The following is a 23,398-nucleotide window of genomic DNA, read 5'->3' as shown; positions in this document are numbered from 1 at the left end:
CAGCAGGAATAATGGTGCATTCTAGACCCCAAGTGTCACAAGGCCTCACAACTTCCACCTTTGCCCTCTTGAACCGATGCCTGGCACCACTCCCTAAGGGAGCTAGCCTAGCTCACTGGAGGACAGAGCCACGTGTATCACTGAGGCCCCAGTGTAATTTTAGGCACATGTGTGAGATCTTCCCATATCTGGCAACCCAGCCACCAGATGAATGAAGTCCGGTGAATGAGGCAGAAGGAAACCAGCAAGAGTACCACCATGGGGGCCGGGGATTTAGCTGTGGTGCCGCTGCCTGCCTCACAAGTGCAAGGTCCTGAGTTCGATCCCTGGTACCGGGGGTCGGGGGGGGGGGGTAGTACCACCATGCCAAGTCAGGGAATCATTTAAAAATTTATAATGTTCTGGACTGGGGATGTAGGTCAGTGGTAAAACACTTGCCTAGCACACACAAGGCCCTGAATTCAATTCTGAGTGTCACCAAAAAAAAAAAAAAACGTGGCATGTGGTGGGCGTAAGCCACTACATTTTGTTGTCATTTGTTACACAGCAAAGGCTAAACAGAAATCAAGACTGCCTTAGGGATCAGAACTAAGATGAGACCACTGCTCACCTCTCTTAATCACCAAACTCATATGTGAGACACATTAAGCCACTTCCCCCAACTCCAATGAATATAAACCAAAGCATAACCTAGTGGAGCACAATTCTGAGATAACTGCAAAAACCAGTTCCAAAATGGTTAAAACTGGTAGTCCTTTGGGTATCTAGATGTCAGTGTCTTTGTTACAGAAGGCCCTCAACCATCCTGCTTCCTACATCATTCATATGGGATCTCTGCTCTACAAGGAGAAAGCAAGACAGTAGGTCTCTGTGTGCTAAAGAGCCCATAGCATTCTGAGTTTTCACTGCCATTAATAATTCCAAAGATTAAGATGTGTTAATATATGTACCAACTCCCCACAATGGATGTAATCATTATTAACTGCAAACATGTACTAATAAAAATTAAATTAGAAAAAAGAAAAGCGAGAGACTCAAAAAAACAAAATAAAAAAAGAGTGATTCCAAAGGGAGGCCATGATTACTGCCTTAAGGGACTTGGGAATACACAGACTAGTACTTAAGCCCCAAACTTCCCATTCTCCTATACCAAATACCGAGTACCTCCAAATGCTCAAGGGGAATTATAAACTTTTTGCTTGCATCTTACTTGAACCAATCTTCTTTTGCCTCCCCACAACCTCACATCAAAGCTGACAACTCTTTCTCCAGGCCTCTGCTTAAATGTCATCCCCCCAACAAAGACAAGTCCAAAGCACCTTGTGCCCGGCCGTACTTACCGTAAGGCTAATAAGTTATTTGTGTAATCTGTCTTTAAATATCTCCTCTCACCCTGCTCAAAGAAGACTATGAGGTAAACGTTGGCAACCTATCTACTTACAAGCACATGGATCATGGTGAATGAATAAATGACTAAGGATCAGTCTATATGGATTTCTATGGCTATCACCCATCACTTTCAGTTTTCTCTGACTGAACTGTTTGCTTTTCTTCTCCATTATTTTCACATCTAGGTAAGACAGTCTGATTTCCTTTGGAGTGATTATGAATAGAAAAATAAACACAAACATGAACTTCAGAGGCAAGTGTTCGACTTCATTCCTGTTGGAATGACTTTCGGATGATGAGGGCGTCCCCCTCAGCCACACTCCGTCCTCCCTTTAACCTACCCCTGTGTGACCCAACTGCCTGTCCTTGCTCACCGGCACTGACGTTCTTAGACACGACAGGCAGAGGGTCAGTCTCCTGTTCGGGTCTGATGAGGATGGAGACAGCAGAGGAGGCTGTGATCTCCCTGAGAAGACTGCTCACTCCTTGCGTTGATTCCTTCAGCAAGGAGGTCACATTCTGCGTTGACTCCTTTAAGAGGTCGGAGACAGTGGGAGCAAACTTACTCTGCCCATTCAAATCCTTGTTGTCAATGTTAATGGCAAAAAGTATGGAGTTTAGACCTGCCCAAAGAAAGGGAAAGTCTAGAGTGTTTGCTGTTGAGCAAATACAACTTCATCAGGAGAAACATGGCACAGACAACGCAAGACATAAGGGGACATGCACTGATCTTCCAACATTTATAAAACCTTCCACAAAACAGGTCAGTGGACACCAGCTATCATGTGAAGTGAGTCTTTCCAGATTCCCTCCCTACAAGTTAGGAAGACAAACACAAACAATCACCCAGGGAGAGGTGAAGGCACAATCTCTGAAGTCAGACTGCCTAGCGTGAAGCCCAGCACTGCCATTTACTAATTCAAGATCTTGGGTAAGCAACTTATAATCTCTCTGAGCTTTAGTCTCCTTAGCTGTAAAATGGGGGCAACGTTGCCTCCTTTACAAGGTTTTAAGCATTAAAAAACAATCACCTACCAGAAACATTCAGCTCAATTAGTAATTAAAACATATACCAATAATATCACTATAATCACTTTAGGCAAAAACTTACACTGGTTACTATGGCCTACAAAGGAAATCATAGTCAAATTGGCTTTTTCTCATCCCCAGATAAGGCTAACATAGTCCTCAATATGTGGGACTTAGTGTAATAAAAAAAGGAAGCAACAAAGAATTTGCAAGAAAGATACAAGCTGCCCACTTTTGTCTGGTTGATTCCATCTTTCATCCTGTGAATGAAAGTCCAATACCAAACAGTTCAGCAATTCACCAAGTTACATCAATCTAGAGCTTTCACACTGACATATCATGTACATAACCCTTAACTTCATATGACTCTCTCACAATCCTAAAAAGGTGGTAGGAGAAAGCCAAGGTAAAAAAAAAAAAAAAAAAAAAGATGGGATCTGGCCAGCAAGGGGTAGAGCCCAAATTCAAAGAAAGTCTCCTATCTCTAATTTCCTGGCTCTTTATATTAAACCTACCAAGCCACAACCAAATCCCTTTAACCTCATGCTTTGTCTTCCAAGGTATCATATTCTAGATAAATGTATCCCATACTCAAGTCACTAAAAGAAGAAGCCAGGGATTTAGCTCAGTGGTGCCAGCGCCTGCCTTGCAAGTGCAAGGTTCTGAGTTCGATCCTCAGTACCAAAAAACAAACAAAAAAAAGACACTAAAAGAAAGACATTGGTGAGTGACTCATTAAGTTGGTGCAGGACAGAAAAAATTACAGCACCCCTTGGAGCTATAAATCCACTCCCAGATAGCCCTTCTGTTGACCAAGTTTCCCAGGACCCCTGGCTGGCCTTGGCCAGGCTTACCGGCTGCCATGGTAGGAAGCATGCTAGACCTTTCTTCATCCATCACGAAAGACCAGTCTTCATAAAAAGTGCTATGAAGTGAAAAAAAAGGAAAACACTTTTAACAGTAGTTCTCTGCGTCCATTACCTAGACAATTCCATTAGATAGTTTCTTGGAAAATCTGCATCTGGTCAGTCATCTCAGAAAACACTGTCTGAGGTCTCTGCTGGTTTAAAGCTTCTGATTATACACAATGGTCTGAACGAATATATCCTAGGACTTCCTCGTTATTCCTCTGAGACCTCGGGGTTTAGAGTACTGAAATAGACATACGTAAATGTGTTTATAAGGCAGTGAAGTAAGAGACAGAAGGGTGACTCTCACTCAAGCAAGATCTCCAAGAGACAAGAAATACAAGTTGGCCAACAGAGCTCACCTGATTTGGTTAAAAGAAACAATTTCAGAAAGAAATTAGAGAGCACCAGGGCTCCACCAACCATAGCATTCATTCATAGTACCTGACTGGGCTACAAACTCAAAAGCTCAAATTACCCCTAAAAAAGACTGTGAGGCTTAAAGAGCCCTGTGAATCTAAATAGCAGTTGGAGTGAAGATGGAGGGAGTGTCAGAGAAGCCTGTAAGACCCAACCAAAGTTATCCAGCCAATAAATACTACAATCAGGACTTAAAAGCATGTCTCTCAAGTCCAGTTTCTAAACTCTTTATATGACTCCCTGTTAACCAACAACAACCAAATATCCTTAAAGCCATGACTTCCCCACCAGGTCATAGAATTCTACATTAATGGAGTCAAAGCTCAATTTTACTAGAGTCAAATGAGTGTTGAGTGTCCTGTATTTCAGGGAGAGATTGGAAAAAATTAGCTGCTGATGCAGCTTAATACAATGAACAAACAGAAAGAGAGAAGAGACACGTCATTTCCAATATACTTACCCAGGAAAATGTTAGTAGAAGCAAAAACCACAAGATCAAGCTGGCATTTCAACTGTATCTGACTCTCACAACTATGACTCTTTGAATATATAAGCCAGTTTTCATGCTCACTGAATGTGGTTTCGCCACATTAAGTTAGATAAGTGGCTAGTAATTCAGGGAAGTTCCACTGTATTTTTTAACTGCGATTCACTTCAATTTCTCACTGTTAAATGCAACTTCGGTATTGAGGATGCAATTCTGAATTATTTACAAATAACTTGCTGGAAAGTGCTTCACAAAAATTCATTTTAAGAAATATGAGTGTGTTCTCCTTAACTAAAGCAGATTAGTGCTCAGAGGTACAGACTTTCTTCAGTCTCCTGACTCCAGCCCTGAGCAGTACATGGTGCCCAATGTCAGCTGTCCTAGCTCCCAAACCCGCCCATTTCAGAGCCTCGGGGTCTGAGCACACATTTGGATGAAGAGTCGCAGGTGACATCAATGGGAGAACCTCAAGTGTTGGTTTTCTTTTCTTCCTCCTCAAGGATATTTTAAAGATCCCTAACACCTGATCCCAGAACAATCAAGGAATTATTGGTAGAGTAGTGACTACAGCAACACAAGCAACAGGGGAGACCTGGCCAGGAAACATTTGGCAGGATACAAAATCAAGTGATTGCATCATAATGCTGATAAAATCCCAGATTGTTGAATGAAATGAAATCCCAGATTGTTGAATGAAATGAAATCCCAATACTAAGGACCCAGGCACTGCTGACATGAAAGTTATTCAAGGAACCTGGGCAGAATTGATCACTGTCCCTGAGTACCATCAGGAGAAATAAAACATGTCTAGTTCACCATTCTCAGTGGGAAAGTAAGAGCCAAAGTCAAAGCAGAGAGACCTAAACATGATGAATTTAAAAAAAAAAAAAAAAAAAAGGAAAAAATGCCAACATGTTAGAGCTAGCTCTGTATAAATTATGAGTGGTTTAAATTTTTATATCAGTGGGTTCTGTAGCATTTTCAACTGAAGGAAATGAGGTTGACTATACCGTCATTGGCTCCTACTCAGAGCCACTGCTACGGGTTAACGATGCCTTCCATCCTGCCAAGCTTGAGGGTGGCCATGTGCTTTGTCTTGGCCAATGAGGCAGGATTGGAAGTGTCTCTGTGAGGAGAAGCTTTACCATCAGTGCTTAGTTCACCCATGACTCCTCTCTCTACCTTGACTCTACACATGCCTCATAAATGAAGTATATATAGAAGAAGAGCCTTTGGTCATCCTGAATCCCTGAGGTGTGAACACTCTCCCATGACAGACATGCAGTACAAGGAAGAAATAAACTTGCTTGTCTCACATCACTGATATTTTTGAGCTTTTGTTACTGACCTATATTGAGAATGAATTTTATGTTTATTACCAAGGAAAAAAACAAAGATTTTAATTTTAAAAAAAAGACTTCCTTCCCTAACTTAAAACTTCCCTATGTTTTCAGTCATCTTGGGATTGAGTGCATAAAACAATCTGAAATTAAAATCCCATGAAATGAAGAAGAGCAGGCTAAGAAAATAGCTCTCTCCACACCCAAAGCCTTGATAACAATGAGCACTGATTGAGCGCTGCTGTGTGCAGAGAGCATGCAGAGCCCTTCACAGGCATTCACACTGTTTCTCCCACCCAGTGTCCACAGCACAGCTGAACAGTCTAGAGCTGCAGGGTGGGAGCCACTTGCACCGGGGTCAGGACTGAGCTGCAAATCCCGGAGATCTGACTCTATCTGGTCTCTGCCATCTTCAGCCCTGGACTCCACTGCATCCTTCTGAAGAACCCATCCCACTGGGTACCTGAGCCTGCCGCGGTCGGCCAGGAGCATGTGTAGGTAGCGCTCCAGGGAGTGTTCGTTGAGGGCGCAGCGCAGCCAGGCCCGGCCCCGGCCCACGTCCGAGGTGATGTGGCGCAGAGAGTAGAAGCGCTGCAGTTCGTGCTTGTTGAGGACCTCCTTCACATAGTACCAGAATACAGGCTCTGGGGAGAGAGGGCACCATCCACGTCACTTGGCCTGCAACACTCATTATTTTTGCAGCAATGGTTCCCAGGCAACTTTCTGGATTGGAAAAGAGCTACTTCCTTAACATAGAGAAGGTGGGAGATACACAGAAATAGTCAAAAATAAAAATGACTCCAAAACATGCCATACAGAGAGCACCATTGTTAGCTAACATGTTCAAGAATTTCCTTCCAGTCTGTTGCCCTGCACCTGTCTTGCTTATACAAAACTCAACATTTGCAGCAGGCCTAATTATGGTTCCCAAAAATATGTCTTATCTCTGGAAGCTATGAATGGTATGTAACACAGCAAAAGGGCCTTTGTAATTGTGATTAAATTAGGGATCTGGAAATGGGAAGATTATGTTGGCTAATCCCTGTGGGCCCATATAGTGACAAGTATCTTTATAAGGAGCCAGAGAGTAGTTTGACTCAGAAGAGGAGAAGGTGGTATGACCAGGGAAGCAAAGATCAGAATGATGTGGCCACAGCCAAAGAATGCTGGCAGCCACTAAAAGCCACAAGAGGCAAAAAAGCATTCTGCTCTGCAGCCTCCATTCTCCATAGGGTTAGGAACCAGCCTATCCCTAACCCACCCAAACTGACCTTGGACTTCTGCCTCCAGAACTAAAGAGAATAAATCTGTGCTGTTTGAAGGGCACCAAGATTAAACCAAGCACAGGGGCACACATCTATTGTTCTAGCTGCTCAGAAGGTTGAGGCAGGAGGATCACTTAAGCCCAATGGCTCTAGGCCAGTCCGGGAAAAAAACAAGATCACTTCTCACAAATAGCCACGAACTTTGTAGTAATTTGTTGTATCAGCCATAAAAAAATAGTGTATCATACTATATGATTTATATGTATGTGTATAAAATGTTGTATCCTGGTTCACTTTTGGTCTAGAGCAGGAACTTTTTCCTACTACAATTAAAAGTCTTCAGGCATATGCATATAATCCCAGTACTTGGGAGCCTGAGGCAGGAGGATCGGGAGTTCAAGGCCAGCCTAGACTGAATAGTATGACCCTGTCTCAAAAAGCACAAAACAAAACAAAGCCTTCAAACATGATTTTTATGGCTTCCCAGTGAAACATAATATAGCTATTTCTGTTAGAAATAATACAATACACTGCCAATATTCCCTCTATATAGCAAAGAACACTCTTATACATAAATAATTGTCCTCATTTCTAGCTCCTCAGAAGAGATTTTCATAGGCTGAATTTCTAGGTCTAAGAGTAGGAACAGATTTAAGGCTATAAAAGAAAGCTTAAGAGTTTGTTAAGATGCACTCATAGTCTTTCTTTTCTTTTTTTTTTTTTTGCCAGCATCAGATTCATTTATCTTAAAAGTCCTTATAAAATATTCTTTAACTACTTATAATCTCCTCAAATCCACCTTTCTTATCCACAGGCACAGTTTTTTCCACAGTTGTAACTAGTGTATACCTAATTTTGTGACCTATTTTCTTCTCTTAATAAGATTGGCTCATCAACTCTTTTTCATGGTGCCAATAATAAGGGCAGGGGCAGTAGCTACCATTTATTGAGTGTTAGCTACAGGTACGCACCAGCCACCCCACCCAACATTGTACATCTGACCTCATAACAACCAAGGCCATCTCCATGTCCATGATAAGGCCTGGACAGGTGAAGAACACACACAACAATACTGTACACGGTTAGTAAGTGGTACAGCTGCAGGCAGGCTCAGAGGTAACTGCAAACCACCAAACACATTTTTGTCTTACGTAACAAGGAAACTTGATCTTCTTCAAAATAAGCATGTTCAAAGAAGGCAGAATTTTGGGGCATGGGATTAAAAATAATCAGACATGTTATATACATGTACCAACTCCCTCAAATGAACATCACTATCATGTATTGCAAACATTTAATTAAAATTTTTTTTCTTAAGGAGCATGTTCATAATTGCTTCATATTGCAAAAGGGGAAAAGCTGAGTCTCTCCTGCTAGACCCAGTTTCCAGTCCATGAGCTAAACAGGTCCACAGACCCCTGTGAGAATGTGGTAGCCTCTGAACCTTCCTTCCAGAAGAATGCAAACACACAGCTCCATAAACTGGGCACCAGGTTAATACACTCACTCTACTATGTCAAGTCATCTGAACTAGGACTGACTGCATTCTTCCTGTGAGCCATGAATCGGGCTAGCCCTGGTACCAGGTATCAACTAGGATTCATCCCTAAACGTGCTTCCAGTCTAGCACCCAGGACAAACTGGTGAAGTGATTGTTCAACTGAATGACTCTGGGCAGTTCACTCAACTATGGTAAGCCTCAGATAACTCTCCCATAAACACCAATGTACAGATATGCCCAGGATTCCTGGGGTAATTGGAGAACAGGAAGGTCCAGTGCTGAGCATAATGCCCAGCTTATGATGATCAACCACTGTGTACTTAATAATTACCTCCCCAGAAGAGGACATCTCTGTGGCTTCCTCTCTTGATTTTAACAGTATCTCGACGTGTATGTATGCATGGGTGTGCGTATGTATTTGTGAATCCAGCTACCCTTTGGGATTCTTTAGAATAAACTTCCTAGGACAACTGACAAAGCCACCCATGGGGCTGTTCTCTCAGAACTGTCTCCTGTCTCAACCTTTACATGTGAAATTAATCCTCTTCCAGAATTTATTAGATCAGTTCAAACCACACAACTGTACAAAACAGCTTTGTTCCCACTCTCCACCTCTCTCAAACTGGGACAGCAGAATTTGGGGAGAGCTTAATGTCCTGAGCCAGCAGCCAATAATGTGTTTTGAAATACCCAGACAACCACCTGCATTTCCATCCCATTTCAGACCAAGTGACTCTCACCTGCACCCTGCCTTTCTTGAAAAATGCAGTCACCCCCCTCTGACATTGAGTGCACATGAACACTTTATAGTGTTTTCACCTTTCAATTTTGCAAATTGCTTACTGCTACAGAATCCTTTTAAAGCATGTTTGGAGTGATGCTGACGATGATAAGAATTATCCCAGCAGGTTTTTGCTTCTACCACCAAGATTAATGTGGTCTATTTAAAGTGCAGCTCACCTGCCATTTAAAGCAGGTGATGTCCATAATTTAATTTGGGAATACACACCAATCTGCTCTGAAACATGGGATAAATTCCAAAAAGCACACAAGGGCGCCTGGTTCTCAGAACACCTAAAGCCAAATGTCAACAAGACAAGTGCCAGGCCTGGGGTGCTGAAGTGAGCTGCCTATGGGCACTTGCCAACAGAGGAACCCTAATAGCACTGGCTTTTGGCAGTTTCCAAGGGGCCTCAGCTTTCAATGACAACGCCAAGAATCCACACTATGGAGATTACAAGACAGACAAATACCTTGGTTCAAATTGTAGTTGAGGCATTGTGCGACCTTGGGTGACTCACCTTGTCCTCCACCTTCCTCATCTACACAATGGGGATTACAATGTTTACCTCAAAGATTGTTATTGTGGGAAAATGAGAAAATAAGAATACACATAATGTGTATCCAATAAATGCTGTATGTCAGCCACAATTAACTTATCTTCAGGTAAAAGGCATTCAATGATAAACAGCTTTTCATATCATTATTACATCTGAAATAAAAGCCCAGGCACAAGACAAGCAAGCGGCATCCCCTTCTCTTTCTTCTGGTGACAGCACCTCTCTTTCCTCGAGGAGACATATCCTACTCAGTTCCTTGTGAAGTAGCCTTCAGTGCCAGGTCACCCTCTTCCTCCCCTGGCAATATCAATTACCAGGCCACAGCAGGCTGCACACCTCCAACGCCCATCCTCACTCAACCTGACCCTATTCATATTCTGTTCATTATGGAGTTTTTGCACTAATTTTGATTTTTTTAATATTACATGAAAATGTTATGTATTTTGATTGCTGAGGGTTTTTCCTCCCTTAAATTTTGTGACTAAAAAGAAATCTCATTGGCCTCACATTAGTCCTAGCCCTAAACCACAGTCTCCTCCATGCAACTTCTACCTGGACCACTGGAAGACAAGGCCAGGTTGGAAAACTATAGTTAGGATTTATCCTAGCACATTTTTTTTGAAGACAGGGTCTCAGGCTCACAGCGACCCTCCTGCCTCAGCTTCCCAAGTGCTGGGATTACACGTGTGTGCCACCAGGCCCAGCTAACAGGACATGTTTTTGTAGTAAAGTTTTATTGGGACACAGTCACACCCATTTGCTCACGTACCATCTGGGGCTGCCTTCCTGCTACAAGGTAGAGCTGAGTAGTTACGATGAACACCACACAGCCTACAAAGTCTAAAATATGTACTATCTGACCCCTTAAGGAAGAAGTTTGCTGACTTCTGTAAACCTGAAGCCACCTCTGGTCATTTTTCCCCCTATCATACAGATACCCTCCTGGAAAGACCTCGACCTACAGAGAAGCTGTTCTGAGAGACAGAAACAGATATGGGGGAACACCAGGCACCTGACTTTGGGTCAACTCCAGTTAATTTCTTAGTTTCATGAGTTAGATGTGCCCTTTGGTCTAAAGAGACTATGGTTTAAAAAGGAACCACACATAACAAAACACATATAATGTATGTAAACATGATTGGGGGGGGCTTTTTATAAAACTGTGGCAAAAGATACATAATAAAAGTCATCACATAGGGTCAGAAATTTAGCTCAGTGGTACCACTGCCTGCCTCACAAGCAGAAGGTCCCGAGTTTGAACCCTGGTACTTAAAAAAAAAAAAAAATCATCACTTCAATCATTTTTAAGCATACAATTCAGTGGCATCAAGTCTATTCACAGGGTTCTACAACTATCACCACTATCTACTAAAACCTTTTCATCATCCCAAACAGAAACTCCATATCCATTAAATAATAACTTACCTGTTTTTCCCCTTCCCTGGCCTCTGGTACAGACTTTCTGTGTCTATAAATTTGACTAGTCCAGGCCCTTCATATAAATGGAATCATACAGTATCTGTCCTTTTATGTTTGGCTCCTTACATTTAGCATAACGTTTTTGAGATTCATCTACTCTATAGCATGAATCAGTTCTGCACCACTCTTATGGCTTTGTTTAAATGGGAAATCTAGGGCCGGGGATTGAGCTCAGTGGTTTGGCCGCCTGCTGCGCAAGCACAAGGACCCAAGTTCGATCCCCGGTACCATAAAAAAAAAAAAAAAAAACTTAAATGGGAAATCTATTGAGCAGCAAAGAAACTAGGACTTCTGAAATGTGTGCTTCGTGTCCTTTGGGGGACATACTCCCTCCTGTGCTGAGGAGCCATTTGCATTCCAAGAGGAGCAAAGCAAAGGATGCACTGGAACTTCTAAGCTGGGCAATTATGGTATAAAAATTGAAAACTCTGATGCCAAAGCTAAGTATTCATTTATGGGACATCAGGATTAAACACCTTTGAAACATCTACAGGCCACATTTGCCCAGCTACACCAGATCTTAACACGCTGGAGCACTTTCATGCCTTACACAGCCCCTAGCCCAAGCCCTCTACCAGCCCAGGTATCAAAGATCTCCCCCGGGAGCCTGCGGACATCTCCATATCCTAATGATCCACAGTTTTACACCCAGCCCATGAAAAATACTACCCTGTTTTCTGGCTTTCTCCATGAGGCCAGCTGTTCTCCACCAGCTGTTAATCATTTTTATGACCCCTGGGCAGTATGTTCTCTGCACCTTTGACAGACATCCTTCCAAGATCTCTTTCACCAGAAGCACTTCAAGACAACCACAGAGAAACACCAAGAGGGAACCGAAAGCATTACAGGGAGGGGAGGAGGAGTGGACTTCCCCTCACAATCTGCAGGATGAGCTGTCCAGGCACATGTAGCTTCCTCTGAAATTAATTTTCTACAGAAATGAAATTATTACCCAAGGTGACTCAATGAAGCAAAATATAAACTCTGCTTTGAGCTAAATGCAATCAACCATTTTTAAAAATCCCCACTGAGCGGTCACGGAAGTCAGTCTATCTAATTAGTACACCTGCTTCCAACTGACTGCGAAGATGTGTACAGAAAGCAGAGGGCAGGGGTTCAGCTTCCCAGGAAAGTGAGTGGCATACCCTAAAATCACTATTTTGAACACAGATCTTTGGTGGCCTCTAATGTGTGGATGGCCGGGGATCTTGCAATAAACTGGAGCTACAACAATGAGGATGGACCCAGTCAGTCAAGAGAACCAGCAGCACCATTCATAGGCTGGATGACAAAAAGACTCAGGACTATGGGAGGGGCACAGTTACTCAACTGGGTCAGGAACTCACAAATAACTTTTTGAAAGACATGAAATTTCAAGAGAAAATAGATTAAACCACAATGAGACATACCCCATACATAATACAATGGCTATTATTTAAAAGTACAAAAACAAAACAGCAAGTGTTAGCAAGGACATGAAGAAACTAAACCCTTGTGGATTGCTGGTGTATTTTACATAACATTGGGAATATAAAATGATGCAGTACTGTAGAAAACTATTTAGTGTGCGATATTGGATTAGTCTACTGATTGATTTAGCATACTTCTGGTGTGGTATCATGAAGGACTTACTGAAGAAAGAAGACCCATCCTGGGTGTGGGCAGCACCAACCAAAAGGCTTCTAGCCTGGATGGAATAAAAAGGCAAAGAAGAAGAAAGACTTGGTCCTTCCTGCCTGCCATGCCATGCCATGAACTGTTTCTCCTCTGTGATGCCCCTCTCCCATGCTGCCTTGCCCTGGGACCAGCCAACTACAGACTGAAACCTCTACAAACTGAGTTAAACAAACCTCTCCTCCTTTAACTTGTGGGTGTTGGGTATTTTGTTCCAGCAATGGAAAAACTAAGACACATTCTCAGCACTGAAGAAAAAAGTAAAGTATACTCCAAAAAAGTTGTTTTTTCAAAAGCATGATCAGGGCCGGGGATTTAGCTCAGTGGTTCTACCGCCTGCCTCGCAAGCACAAGGACCCAAGTTCAATCCCTGGTACCAAAAAAAAAGTATGATCAGCTCTTTTTCCATCAAATGAGGATACAGGATACAACAAAGAGTCAGCGTTTGTGCAACCTAAAAAAGGTCATCACCATTACTGTGCTGGCACCCAATCTCAGACTTCTGGCTCCCATAACTGTAAGAAATATATTTCTGTTATTTAAAATAAATAAATGAGTGATAATTTACAATAAAAAACAGCCACATCCCTAAAAACCACATTATATTAAGATGATTAGTGGTTACTATGAATAATTTTTTTTTTTTGTACCTAAGATCAAACTCAGGACCTTGCATTTGCAAGGAAGGTGTGGTGCCACTGAGCTAAATCCCCAGCCCTACTATGAGCAATTATATTCCAATAAATTTGAAGTTTTAAAAGCAATAAGGCTAATAAAAATAAACACAATAGACATTGTCCTTAATAAAACACAACTTATCAAAACTCACAGATGAAGACACAGAAAATCTGAATCAGGGCTGGGGATTTAGCTCAGTGGTTTCACCGCCTACTGCACAAGCGCAAGGACCAGAGTTCAATCCCCAGTGCCAAAAAAAAAAGCTGAATCATTCTATATCTATTAAAGAAAGTAATCCATACTGGGAAACCTTTCTACAAAGAAATCTTCAATTTTATCTTCATTGATAAATTATCCCACTTGATAAGGAAAAAGGTAAACTGTATACAAACCTATTCACAAATAGAAAAGAAAACAAGGGAAACACTTCCCTACTTATTTTATGAAGCCTGAGTAACCTTGATTCCAGATTATGACAAGGAAATTACAAGAAAATAAAGAAACATATCAATCTAGTCCATAAACAAAGATTCAAAACTCTTAAAATCAAATCTAAAATACATGTCATTACCTGGTTGGGCTTATGTTAGAAATACAAGAATGATTTAACACACAGAAGCCAATTTAAATAGATGCAAGTAAAAAAAAAAATTTAATAAAATCCAACACCTGATCATGATAAAAATTCTTAGCAGTAAGTTATAGAATGGAACTGTCCTAATTAGATAAATCTTTTCCTCTGAGATCAGGAATAAGAAAAGATCCTCATATTTCCATTGCTATTCAACAGCATATTGGAGGCCCTACAGAGTGTAAGAAAGCAAGAAAAAAAATAATATACATTGGAAAGGAAGAAATAAAATTCAGCATTTGCAAACCAAGAACAAAAAAGAAAAGAAAAACATGACTACACATGTAAAAATCCAAATAATTGACAAGGTGAATTTAAAAATGCATATAGAAATGCTAAAGGCTGAGAACAGGCAAATAATCTTGAAAAATAAAGTCAAAAGACTTACACCTACCAGATATAGATATATATTTTCATAAATATACTATTTAAAACAAGGTGACCCTGGCACAAGGATAAGTAAACTACTGCAATATAATACAAAGTCCAGAAAAATAACCTAAAAATATGGACACCTGATTTATGACCAAAGTGATACTTTAGGACACTTAAGAAAGAAGAGTCAATAAATAGTGCTCAGTCAACTGGTATCTATATGGGAAAAATTTAAAACATGGCCCTCCCACACATGCCATATACAAAAATAAATCCCAGGGCTGGGGATGTAGCTCAGCAGCACCATGCCTGCCTGGCAAGCACAAGGTTCTGAGTTCGATCCCCGGTACCAGAGGAGGGGAAAAAAAATCCCAACTAAGACAAAACTAGAAAACCAACATATAAATTCTTCATGACTTTGGAATAAGCAAAGATTTCTGCAGCAGGACAGAAAACCTGGATCAATAAGACAACAGATAAACTAGACTATTAAAATGGAGCATTTCTGGTCATCAACAAATATTAAGAGAATGAAAGGTAAACTAGAGAGTGAGAAAAGATGTTTGTAATGCTTGTATAGCAAGGAAGGATTTGTGTCTGGAATACAGAAGGAACTTCTATCAATCAATTTTTTTAAATAGGCAAAATATTTGGACAACTACTTCACAAAAGTGGATATAAGAATGGCAAATAAGCATAAGAGACAGGGATCAACAGCATTAGTCATCAGGAAATGACAACACCACACTGAAATACTACACACCCTTCAGGAAAATATCAAGGTGGCAGGGATGTGGGGCCTCCGCAGCTCTGGCACAAGACTGACAGCAATGAAATGGGAAGTGGTATGACCACAGCTAAAGCTCAGGGTAAGTGAACCTCTCATGAATTTCATTCCCAGATCCACATAAAATGTGTACATATCTTCACCAACACATAAGTACAAAAACAATCCTAACAGCACTGTTCATAATAGCCCCAAACTGGACATGGATCAGATGTTGTTAATAAAGTGGAAAAATAAACTGCAAAACACTAATCATCAATGAAGGCAAACGAGCTACTAGTATAAAGCAACACAGAATCTCACAAAAAACGCTGAGTAACAGAAACCAGACACAAACAAGAACATGGTAAGTTAAATTCAAATTCAGGCAAAACAAATCCATGGTGTGAGAAGCCAGAGCAGTGGTTACCTTTGGGAAAGAAGTGGGCAAAATAACTGGGAGAGGGCATGAGGGGGTTCCTGGGATCGTAGTAATGTTCTACTCCTTGATCCTAAAGAGTAACATGAATGGATTGAATAGAGACAACACAATGAGCTGCACACTATGATTTGTGGATTTATTGGCCCTTAAACATTTATCAGAGTTTAGGTTAAAACCATACATCATTGCCTTGATTCAGCACCACAGGAAAGGTGACAATGGGACTCCATAAAGAGGGCTATCACAAACTTAAGTAGTCCCTTTATTCTGGATCATGACCCAAAAGGGCCAAAATAAAATAACAAGATGTGGCAACAAGAAGTATTTCCCTCGAGTAAACAGTAAGAAAAACACAGCATTGTGCAACAATAAAGGGCAACCAACACTGTCTCAACTTCAGGCGTAATAGGAAGAGGTGTAGACTGTGGTGAACAAGGACACATTTGCCCCAGCTGCAGAGGCAGGTAGTATTCTGCTCCAACCGAAGTGCCCAGTGCAAATGTGGGGCCAGAGTCACAGTATGAAGTTTAACATAAGCTGGAACCCATATTTCAACATCAAATTCCACAATTTTTAAATATTGGCAACTAAAAAAAGAATTTAGGCAGAGTCGAAGGGCACCAGTTCCTAAGCTCAGTCCTCCATGAACCCTAACCCCAGAAGATCATGTGCAGTCAGGCCCCTGACAGCACACATCTCCATCTACCGTACTGTGATGTTCCACAGTGTCATTCTGGTCAATCATTACTTTGAGGTTCAGCTTTTCTCTCTGCAGAAAGCAATGTTCCTCATGTGTAGACAGAGCTAACACAACACTATCATGGATTAATCCACCATTATTTGTTCTCTCCTGTCACTGTGAATTTTTTAACTGAACTAGAGCAGTGCACAGAAGCCCAGTAATGGGCATCAGCCTGCTGCCACAGATGGGGGCAGGGGTGGAAAAGCGAGGAATTTGAAGTCAATCTGACTGGATTAGAATCCTCAGCTCTGCCTCTACCAGCTACGGGCAAATTATTAACTAACTTGAACCACAATTTCATCATCAAATAAATAAATAAATAAGTAAAGAGACCACTGCCTACCCTGGAAAGTTTTGGTCCTGTCAGCATGTGCCATCACTGCTGGCTGGTCTGCACCTAGACACTGCAGCAGCTTCCTCAGCAAGCCCCACCACCTCACAAGGCAGGTCCTGAGATTACCTTATTTTGTAGTTGAGGAAATACAAGCTCAGAGAAGTGGTGTCCCAGAGAATTCATGTATGACAAGTCACTGGGCAGGTATTTTGGCCTTGTTGCCCGACTCCAGAGCCAGGCCATAAAGTGCCCAACCCTTCAGCCAGCAGGAAGGAGGAAGGCTGGGGATCATCACCAAATCTCCTCAGATTTCATTTTCTTCATTTAGTCCAAAGGGGTCATCCCAACAGTTTTAAGAACAGCCACTAGAAGCCACTGATCTGATTGTACCTAACTCATAGCAGTCGAAAAACCACAAACCCTCCTTGGGGAAGATTTTCATCAATCATTCACTAGAACAATGACGGCGAACCCTGTAGAAACCGAGTACCCAAACTGCAACCTGAAACACACTTCTTTAACCCAAGTGCTGACACTGCAATTAAACCTGAATCCTGAGGTTTTAGTTTAGAAAAAAACAGTTCCTACCACTTGAGACATCATCACAGAGAGGGCTCTGAATGCCCACTGTGGCACATGTGCCGTGGTGCACCATCACCACACTAGAAGGAAAGGGCCTTACTCAGCCAAGGATCATTTACCAGCCCGTGACTGGTTAATCAACACTGCTGATAAAAACAATGATGAAGCCTTTGGCAGCCACCCAAGGGCTAAGCTAGCCTGGTCTGTTCCCTTCTTCTAATTGCCACGTGCTGCCCAACGCATCCTCATCAGCAGAAAACAGACAGAGCCTCTGCACGCTTATCCTCTCTCTAGGTGCAGGTGCAAGAGTTGTGCTAAGACAGAAGAGTGGCAAGAATTCACCTGCTGGAGATGCCTTGCAAAGCCTTAGTCTTCAGGGGCAAACGGTCAAAGTCCTGAGGGGGACGAACTAAGGGAGAGGTTAAAAAGCTAAAAGGTGCTGAGGAGAGGAGAGCAACTGGTTAAACATTTAACAGGTGTTTCAAGTGAGATTCTCATGGAGTTCTCCTGACAAGCCTCAGGGAGACAAAATGGCCCCCTTCACAGGTGAAAACCTAAGGCTCAGAGGGAAACTGTCTCACACTCTCACTCCAAAGCCAGGGTAGCCTCTGCCACACTCGCAGTGTCCCTGCCCAGATGCAATCAGACAAGAGCCTCACAGCTTACTCCACACCAGTTCCTTCAACATAACTAACCTCCAGAGACAGCTAAGGTGGAAACAAGAAAGATGGGGACCCAGCAAGCCAAGTGCTCTTACCCGCAAGCCCTTAACCATGGCCATGGCCATGCAGAGGCTCAGGGAAGTGTCTCAGAGACAAGAAGCCACTGAGACCACTGGTAGTGATTTCTACAAAGACTGAGGCCCCTGATGCTGGCTTTTCTCTGAAATGGGGCCCTCTTTCCCTGGCTTTTCATGAAGAGGGCTCAGGAGCCCCAAAGAAAACCCAATGGTGACAGGAATCCCCTTCAAAGCCATCTGTTGACCTCAATAGGAACCACATTCATTTGTGAAAATGAGCAGTTGCTGAGACAGCATTAGGAATCACAGATTTGCTGAAGGGCTGAGTGAAAGAAAGGAGATACAGCAACCTAAGGGAGAAGATGGGTAAGGATCCAGCTAGGATTTCCACCGACACCTACACCCAACACACCAGCTCTGACTTTTTCCTGTGAAAGGAAAACCAGCAAAAGATAACACATTTTCTTCAGCAGCAACACTAACACCAGCACAAGGACAAAAAAAAGAGTCAAGAATTCAGGGTAGCAGCCACAGCAGGATGAGAAAAAATCCTGCCTTTTGAAATATGGGAGGAAGAGACCACAGGCCTTTTCTTTTTTGTACCGGGGCCTCCTGCTTGCCAGGCAGAAACTGCATCACTGAGCTATATCCCCAGCCCCAACTGGCCATTTCATATGACATGATTCACTCCCAGGTTTAGATCCAGAGCAAACCACTGGTAACAGTTTCTCCATCCATGCTATGGAGGTAACAAAGGCCCCTACTACTCTAGGGGCTGACATAAGAACTGAGCAAGTTAACATACCTCAAAGACTATCAGAGGCCAGGCTTGCAATAAGCACCAAGTATTGATAGTTGTTATTATTAATAGCATTATCCCCATCATTCAGGGATGTGTTTGTACTACATTAAAATGGATGACAGCACAACTCAAAGCTCAGGGACCTGAGGGATTTCTGTTGCCATTGAAGTCATCTAATTATTGAACGTCATGCTATCCCCATTATTTCCTGAAAACTGCCATGCCACTTTGGTGAAATAAGCATGTTGGCTGCAGGCTCCCAAAACCTGCGCGGTGAGTGACACATGGCTCTGAGAAATCTGCACACAGGATGACTTCATCTAAATTAGGAAGCCAGGCGACACCATTATCTTACCTACAAATAAGGCACGGATTTCTGCATGCACAGTCACACAGTCCAGCCCACACAATGACTGCCTCGCCTGCAATAAACAAATACATACATACAAACAAACAAAAAAACAAAAAGAGCAAGAGAGAAGCAAAGCTTCTCCAAGCCACAGAAGGCAGAGAAGTACCTGTCTCAGTTTTGCTGGCGAAGCCGGCTGCCTGTTTGATCGCCGCCGCTGTGAGTGCTAATCCTCGACTCCTCTTCAAGCCATGCTGCAGGACGGCTTCAAACTGAGCACACAAACAGGTTACCCTGCAGGAAAAGCAGTGACTTATCAGTCAGCCCAGTAAGGGAGTCCCAAGCAGGGGCGCCCCAGCAGCTCCAGAGAGCCAAGGAGTCACCAAGTGCAAGGCTCAACATGAAGATACCCAAGAGACACCTGGGTTTACAGGCAGGGGCTCAGTAACTGCCCTGGGCCACTCCACAGCCCCCTCCATTTATGTTCATTTCAAGTAAGTCAGGGAAGCATGCCCGGCACAGTGTTGCCATATTCATCAGACTCCTATAGCGGGACATGAGAGAAACTCCAGAAAAGGGAACTGGTGCCAGCCAGCAGGAGGAGAAAAGCCAATTTAAAACACATCACTTTGGTGTGGGGAGGGGCTGAGTATTAATTGTTTCCAATTCACAAGTTTCAAATCTAATTCATATCACATGTAGTTCAAAAAACAAGATTACATTCCAGAGATTGAATCCACCAGCCTGCCAAATTGGAAACACTGTGCAATTTCATGGGCTATTACTTACCACCACCACCCGCAACACACACACACACCCACACGAATTCTGATTCTTAGTCTTTATTTTGTATAGGAGATTACAACATGTACTCAGATCCAGAGTTTTCAATTAAATTACAATTACTGTGCATTTAATTGAATTTATTTCTCAAGAACCAAAGAAATGAGAGATTCAGGAACATGTCCATAGAGAGATGAAGTCACAGCAACTACACTCCGCTCTTAGCAGTCCCCCCAGGACTTCTGGGCCTTTGCCTGACTGGGTCTTGGGACTTCAGAGCCCTTCCATTTACTCATACAACCAAGGTGAAGAGTATCACCCATGTGCCGGGCACTGTTCTGGATTCTGTGGATAGAAAAGTAGGAGTGGGGCAGGAAGGCTCTCCACCTTACCGCATCAGCACTGTTCTAACAGAGGAGATGCACAATGAATCTAAGCAGACCATTTCAGTTAGTGAGAACTTTGGAGAAAATAAAAGATCTCATGGTAGATGGACATGAGGTGGAGAGAGCAAGGTCAGACTTAGATTCTGTGGCCTAAGTGGAAGCAGCCTTGGAGTTATGACCTGAATATGACAAGAACCACCAGGCTGAACAGGGGACTCAGTGCTAAGGCCCTAAGGCCACTACCATCTGGCTCAACTTTGCCTAACTACAAAGATTTCCTGCTCCAGCCACCAGCACACCTGTAGTAATAATGTTCCATTTGTTTATCACTCTGTGGGTAGTCAACATTCTCATACTATTATTTCACTAGCTCCTCCCATCAACATTATGATCTAGGTGGGGCAGGTATTATTATCTCCACTTTATACTTGAAGAAACTAAGGCTTAAAGTCATTTAAGGGGCCTCCTGAAGACAGCGCATAATAAGCCGTGACATCAATACTTCAGGTCCACATAGATCCATTACACCCCATACCATAGCCAAGACAACCATCCTTTGTTCTAAGACAGAAGCTGTCTCACTCCCATACCCAATCTTTCCTCAAATTATTCTGTCTACACCAGACAACTCTGACACATCAGCAAATACACAGCGCTGGGACCTTTACCCTGTCCCTGTGCTGTGGCACACGAATCCACCCCAGTATTCTAGGCTACCACTGCCAAGCAATCTAACTGGCTCGCCACAAGAGGAAGCCAAACCCCATACTCTGCCTCAACTACACTACTGGCTTCTACCTCTTATCTTGTCTTTCCTGGATCCCCTGTACCAGCATGGAACCTGGTGCAGAGCATGTGCTCCACAAATGCAGCTCCTGTGGGTAGGTAAATGGGAATCATGGGTCCCAGAATACCCCCACCCCCACACAGGAACAACCCTCTTTGCCTAGAAGATGTCGCTCTTAAATATCAGAGGTCCATTTGCCAGGGTCTCTACATATCCACACCGGCATGTACATGAGAGCTTCTTGAAAGCTGGACACTCACCAAAATTACCTAATCCAACAGTAACTAAAAATAGTGCAAGACCTGCCCCAAAGGAAAGGGGGTCATTTGGACTGTGTTTAGGGTTTTCTGTAATTAACCAAAGCCTCTACCTTTAAAAGAATTTCTGCAAATACAGCAATCAATTTAATAATCTCTGGCAGGCTGCTTGATCCAAAGCACAGGTTGATAACTGCCCAGCCAGCGCTAGAGGAAACCTGGTCCCTAAGGAGAATGGAATGCAGGCAAGCAGCACAAACCCAGTCCCCGAGGTTTGGGTTACATCACCAGTATCCGTACTGCCTTCGGATGCACACAGGTCACAGCTATACTAACAACAGAAGAAAACCCAGGTGGGCATTGTCCTATAATTAGATCATTTCACCACCTGCTGGCCAACAGTCATCCCACGTAACAAACTCCCTCCCTGTGTCCCCTCTTCCCTGTTTGCTCTGAGCTTGTGTCTACTGGTCATCCAAGACTTCTCAAGTGTTCCCTCCTCCAGGAAGCCTTCCTGAGTGCTTCCTCATTCTAAGCCTCTTCCAACTGCAGCACCAGCCACCCTCTACGTTAATGATCGATTTACAGGGCAGGCAGGACAGCTGCCTCCTGCTGTGTGCTGCCTCAGGACTATGGAGAACGTGACCAAAGTAGGCCCACACCTCAGAGAACTCAGGTTACCAACTTGATGAGCATTTTAGTAAGAGATGCATTTGAGGAGATTTTATATAATCAAATCCAAAACAGCTAAAAGTAGGGAATTGGGGCCAGGGATTTAGCTCAGTGGTGCCACACCTGCCTGGCAAACACAAGGTCCTGAGTTGAATTCCCGGTACCAAAAAAATTTATTAATTAAGTTAATTTAATTAAAGTAGGGAATCAGGGAGACACACTTGTCCCAGGACATACAACTACCCATTAGCCATGTCAACCAAAGGCAGTGATGGCAAACCTTTTAGAGCCTTCAATGAAACAAAGAGCCTGCCGAGGCACACATGCCATAGGTTCTGCACCACTGCCCTAAGGTTTCCACTGCTTACCTTGCTCAGTTATAATTTCTGCAAAACAGGAGTGCCTGCTTTCACGCAGCTCTTTCTCAGCCCAGTCCCTACTACTTCTCAGAATGTGCTCTGCTAAATGTTTTTCAGCTTCATGCTGTAGGCTGGCTACCTCTGTGGTATGTTACCACATCAAACTTTCCTTCCAAGTTAATGAATTGAGGGCATGTTTTTAATTAAGCAGGGCACTAATTACAATGACTATTTTAATTTTTTTTAAAGTACCAGTCAACAAAATCCCTCCAAGTTTTTAACGTACATAGGTGCTTACCAGATGAATGGACAAATAAAATGTGGTATATCCGTACAACGCAATACTATTTATTTAACAACAAAAAGGAACAAAGTACTGATATGTGCTCTAACATGGATGAATCCTCAAAATATTATGCTGAAAAAAACAGACTGAGAAAAACCCACACATTGTGTGAGTCCATGAAATGTCCAGAAAAGGTAAACATAATAGAAAGGCAATTTGTGTAGCACTGGTCAAAATCAGAGATTAACTATAAACTGAAAAAGGGAAGCTAGGAACATTCCAAAACTGAATTGTGATGGCTACATAACTCTAGAAATCTAATTTTTAAAAATCCACTGAATTGTATACTAGAAGGGGTAGGTTTTTATGGTATTTAAATTAGACCTCAATAAAACTGCTTAAAAAGAAAAAATTTCCCTGAAATTCAGTTAAGTTGGACAAAGGTGTATAGGAGTTAATGAATGGAAAATAAAATAACTTCCTGCTGCTGAATTTAAAACCATCACCAATTGAACTAGCTTACTGCTAAGATTCTGCAGGCATTTGTTTTCATGAGCTCTGTCCTACATTTCAAGATTACTGAACCTGCCACATTA

The 23,398-nt window shown here is 42.6% G+C and overlaps 1 protein-coding gene across 17 annotated transcripts in view; it reads right to left on the bottom strand.

Moving 5' to 3' along the window:
* Snx29 (sorting nexin 29) overlaps window positions 1-23,398 on the bottom strand; it is a 543,288-nt gene that overhangs the window by 477,738 nt on the left and 42,152 nt on the right. For 8 of the 17 annotated variants that reach the window (XM_087208901.1, XM_087208905.1, XM_087208903.1 and 5 more), the window contains 4 exons: window positions 19,442-19,566; window positions 6,037-6,217; window positions 3,273-3,343; window positions 1,731-2,012 (listed from right to left, as the gene is read on the bottom strand). In XM_087208901.1, the coding sequence (XP_087065027.1) occupies window positions 1,731-2,012; window positions 3,273-3,343; window positions 6,037-6,217; window positions 19,442-19,566 (659 nt within the window). Of the gene's footprint in view, window positions 1-1,730; window positions 2,013-3,272; window positions 3,344-6,036; window positions 6,218-16,926; window positions 17,341-17,388; window positions 18,489-19,278; window positions 19,346-19,441; window positions 19,567-22,525; window positions 22,701-23,398 lie in introns of those variants that run through there. The other 9 variants (XM_087208902.1, XM_087208904.1, XM_004855855.4 and 6 more) reach the window with 7 other exon arrangements.

Source organism: Heterocephalus glaber, unplaced genomic scaffold (genome assembly GCF_053883595.1).
Source record: "Heterocephalus glaber isolate CG9 unplaced genomic scaffold, H.glaber_assembly_v1.0 deba00000943, whole genome shotgun sequence".
Taxonomy (NCBI): domain Eukaryota; kingdom Metazoa; phylum Chordata; class Mammalia; order Rodentia; family Bathyergidae; genus Heterocephalus; species Heterocephalus glaber.
Note: the sequence above shows the minus strand (reverse complement) of the source record. Positions and strands in the feature narration are given on the sequence as shown.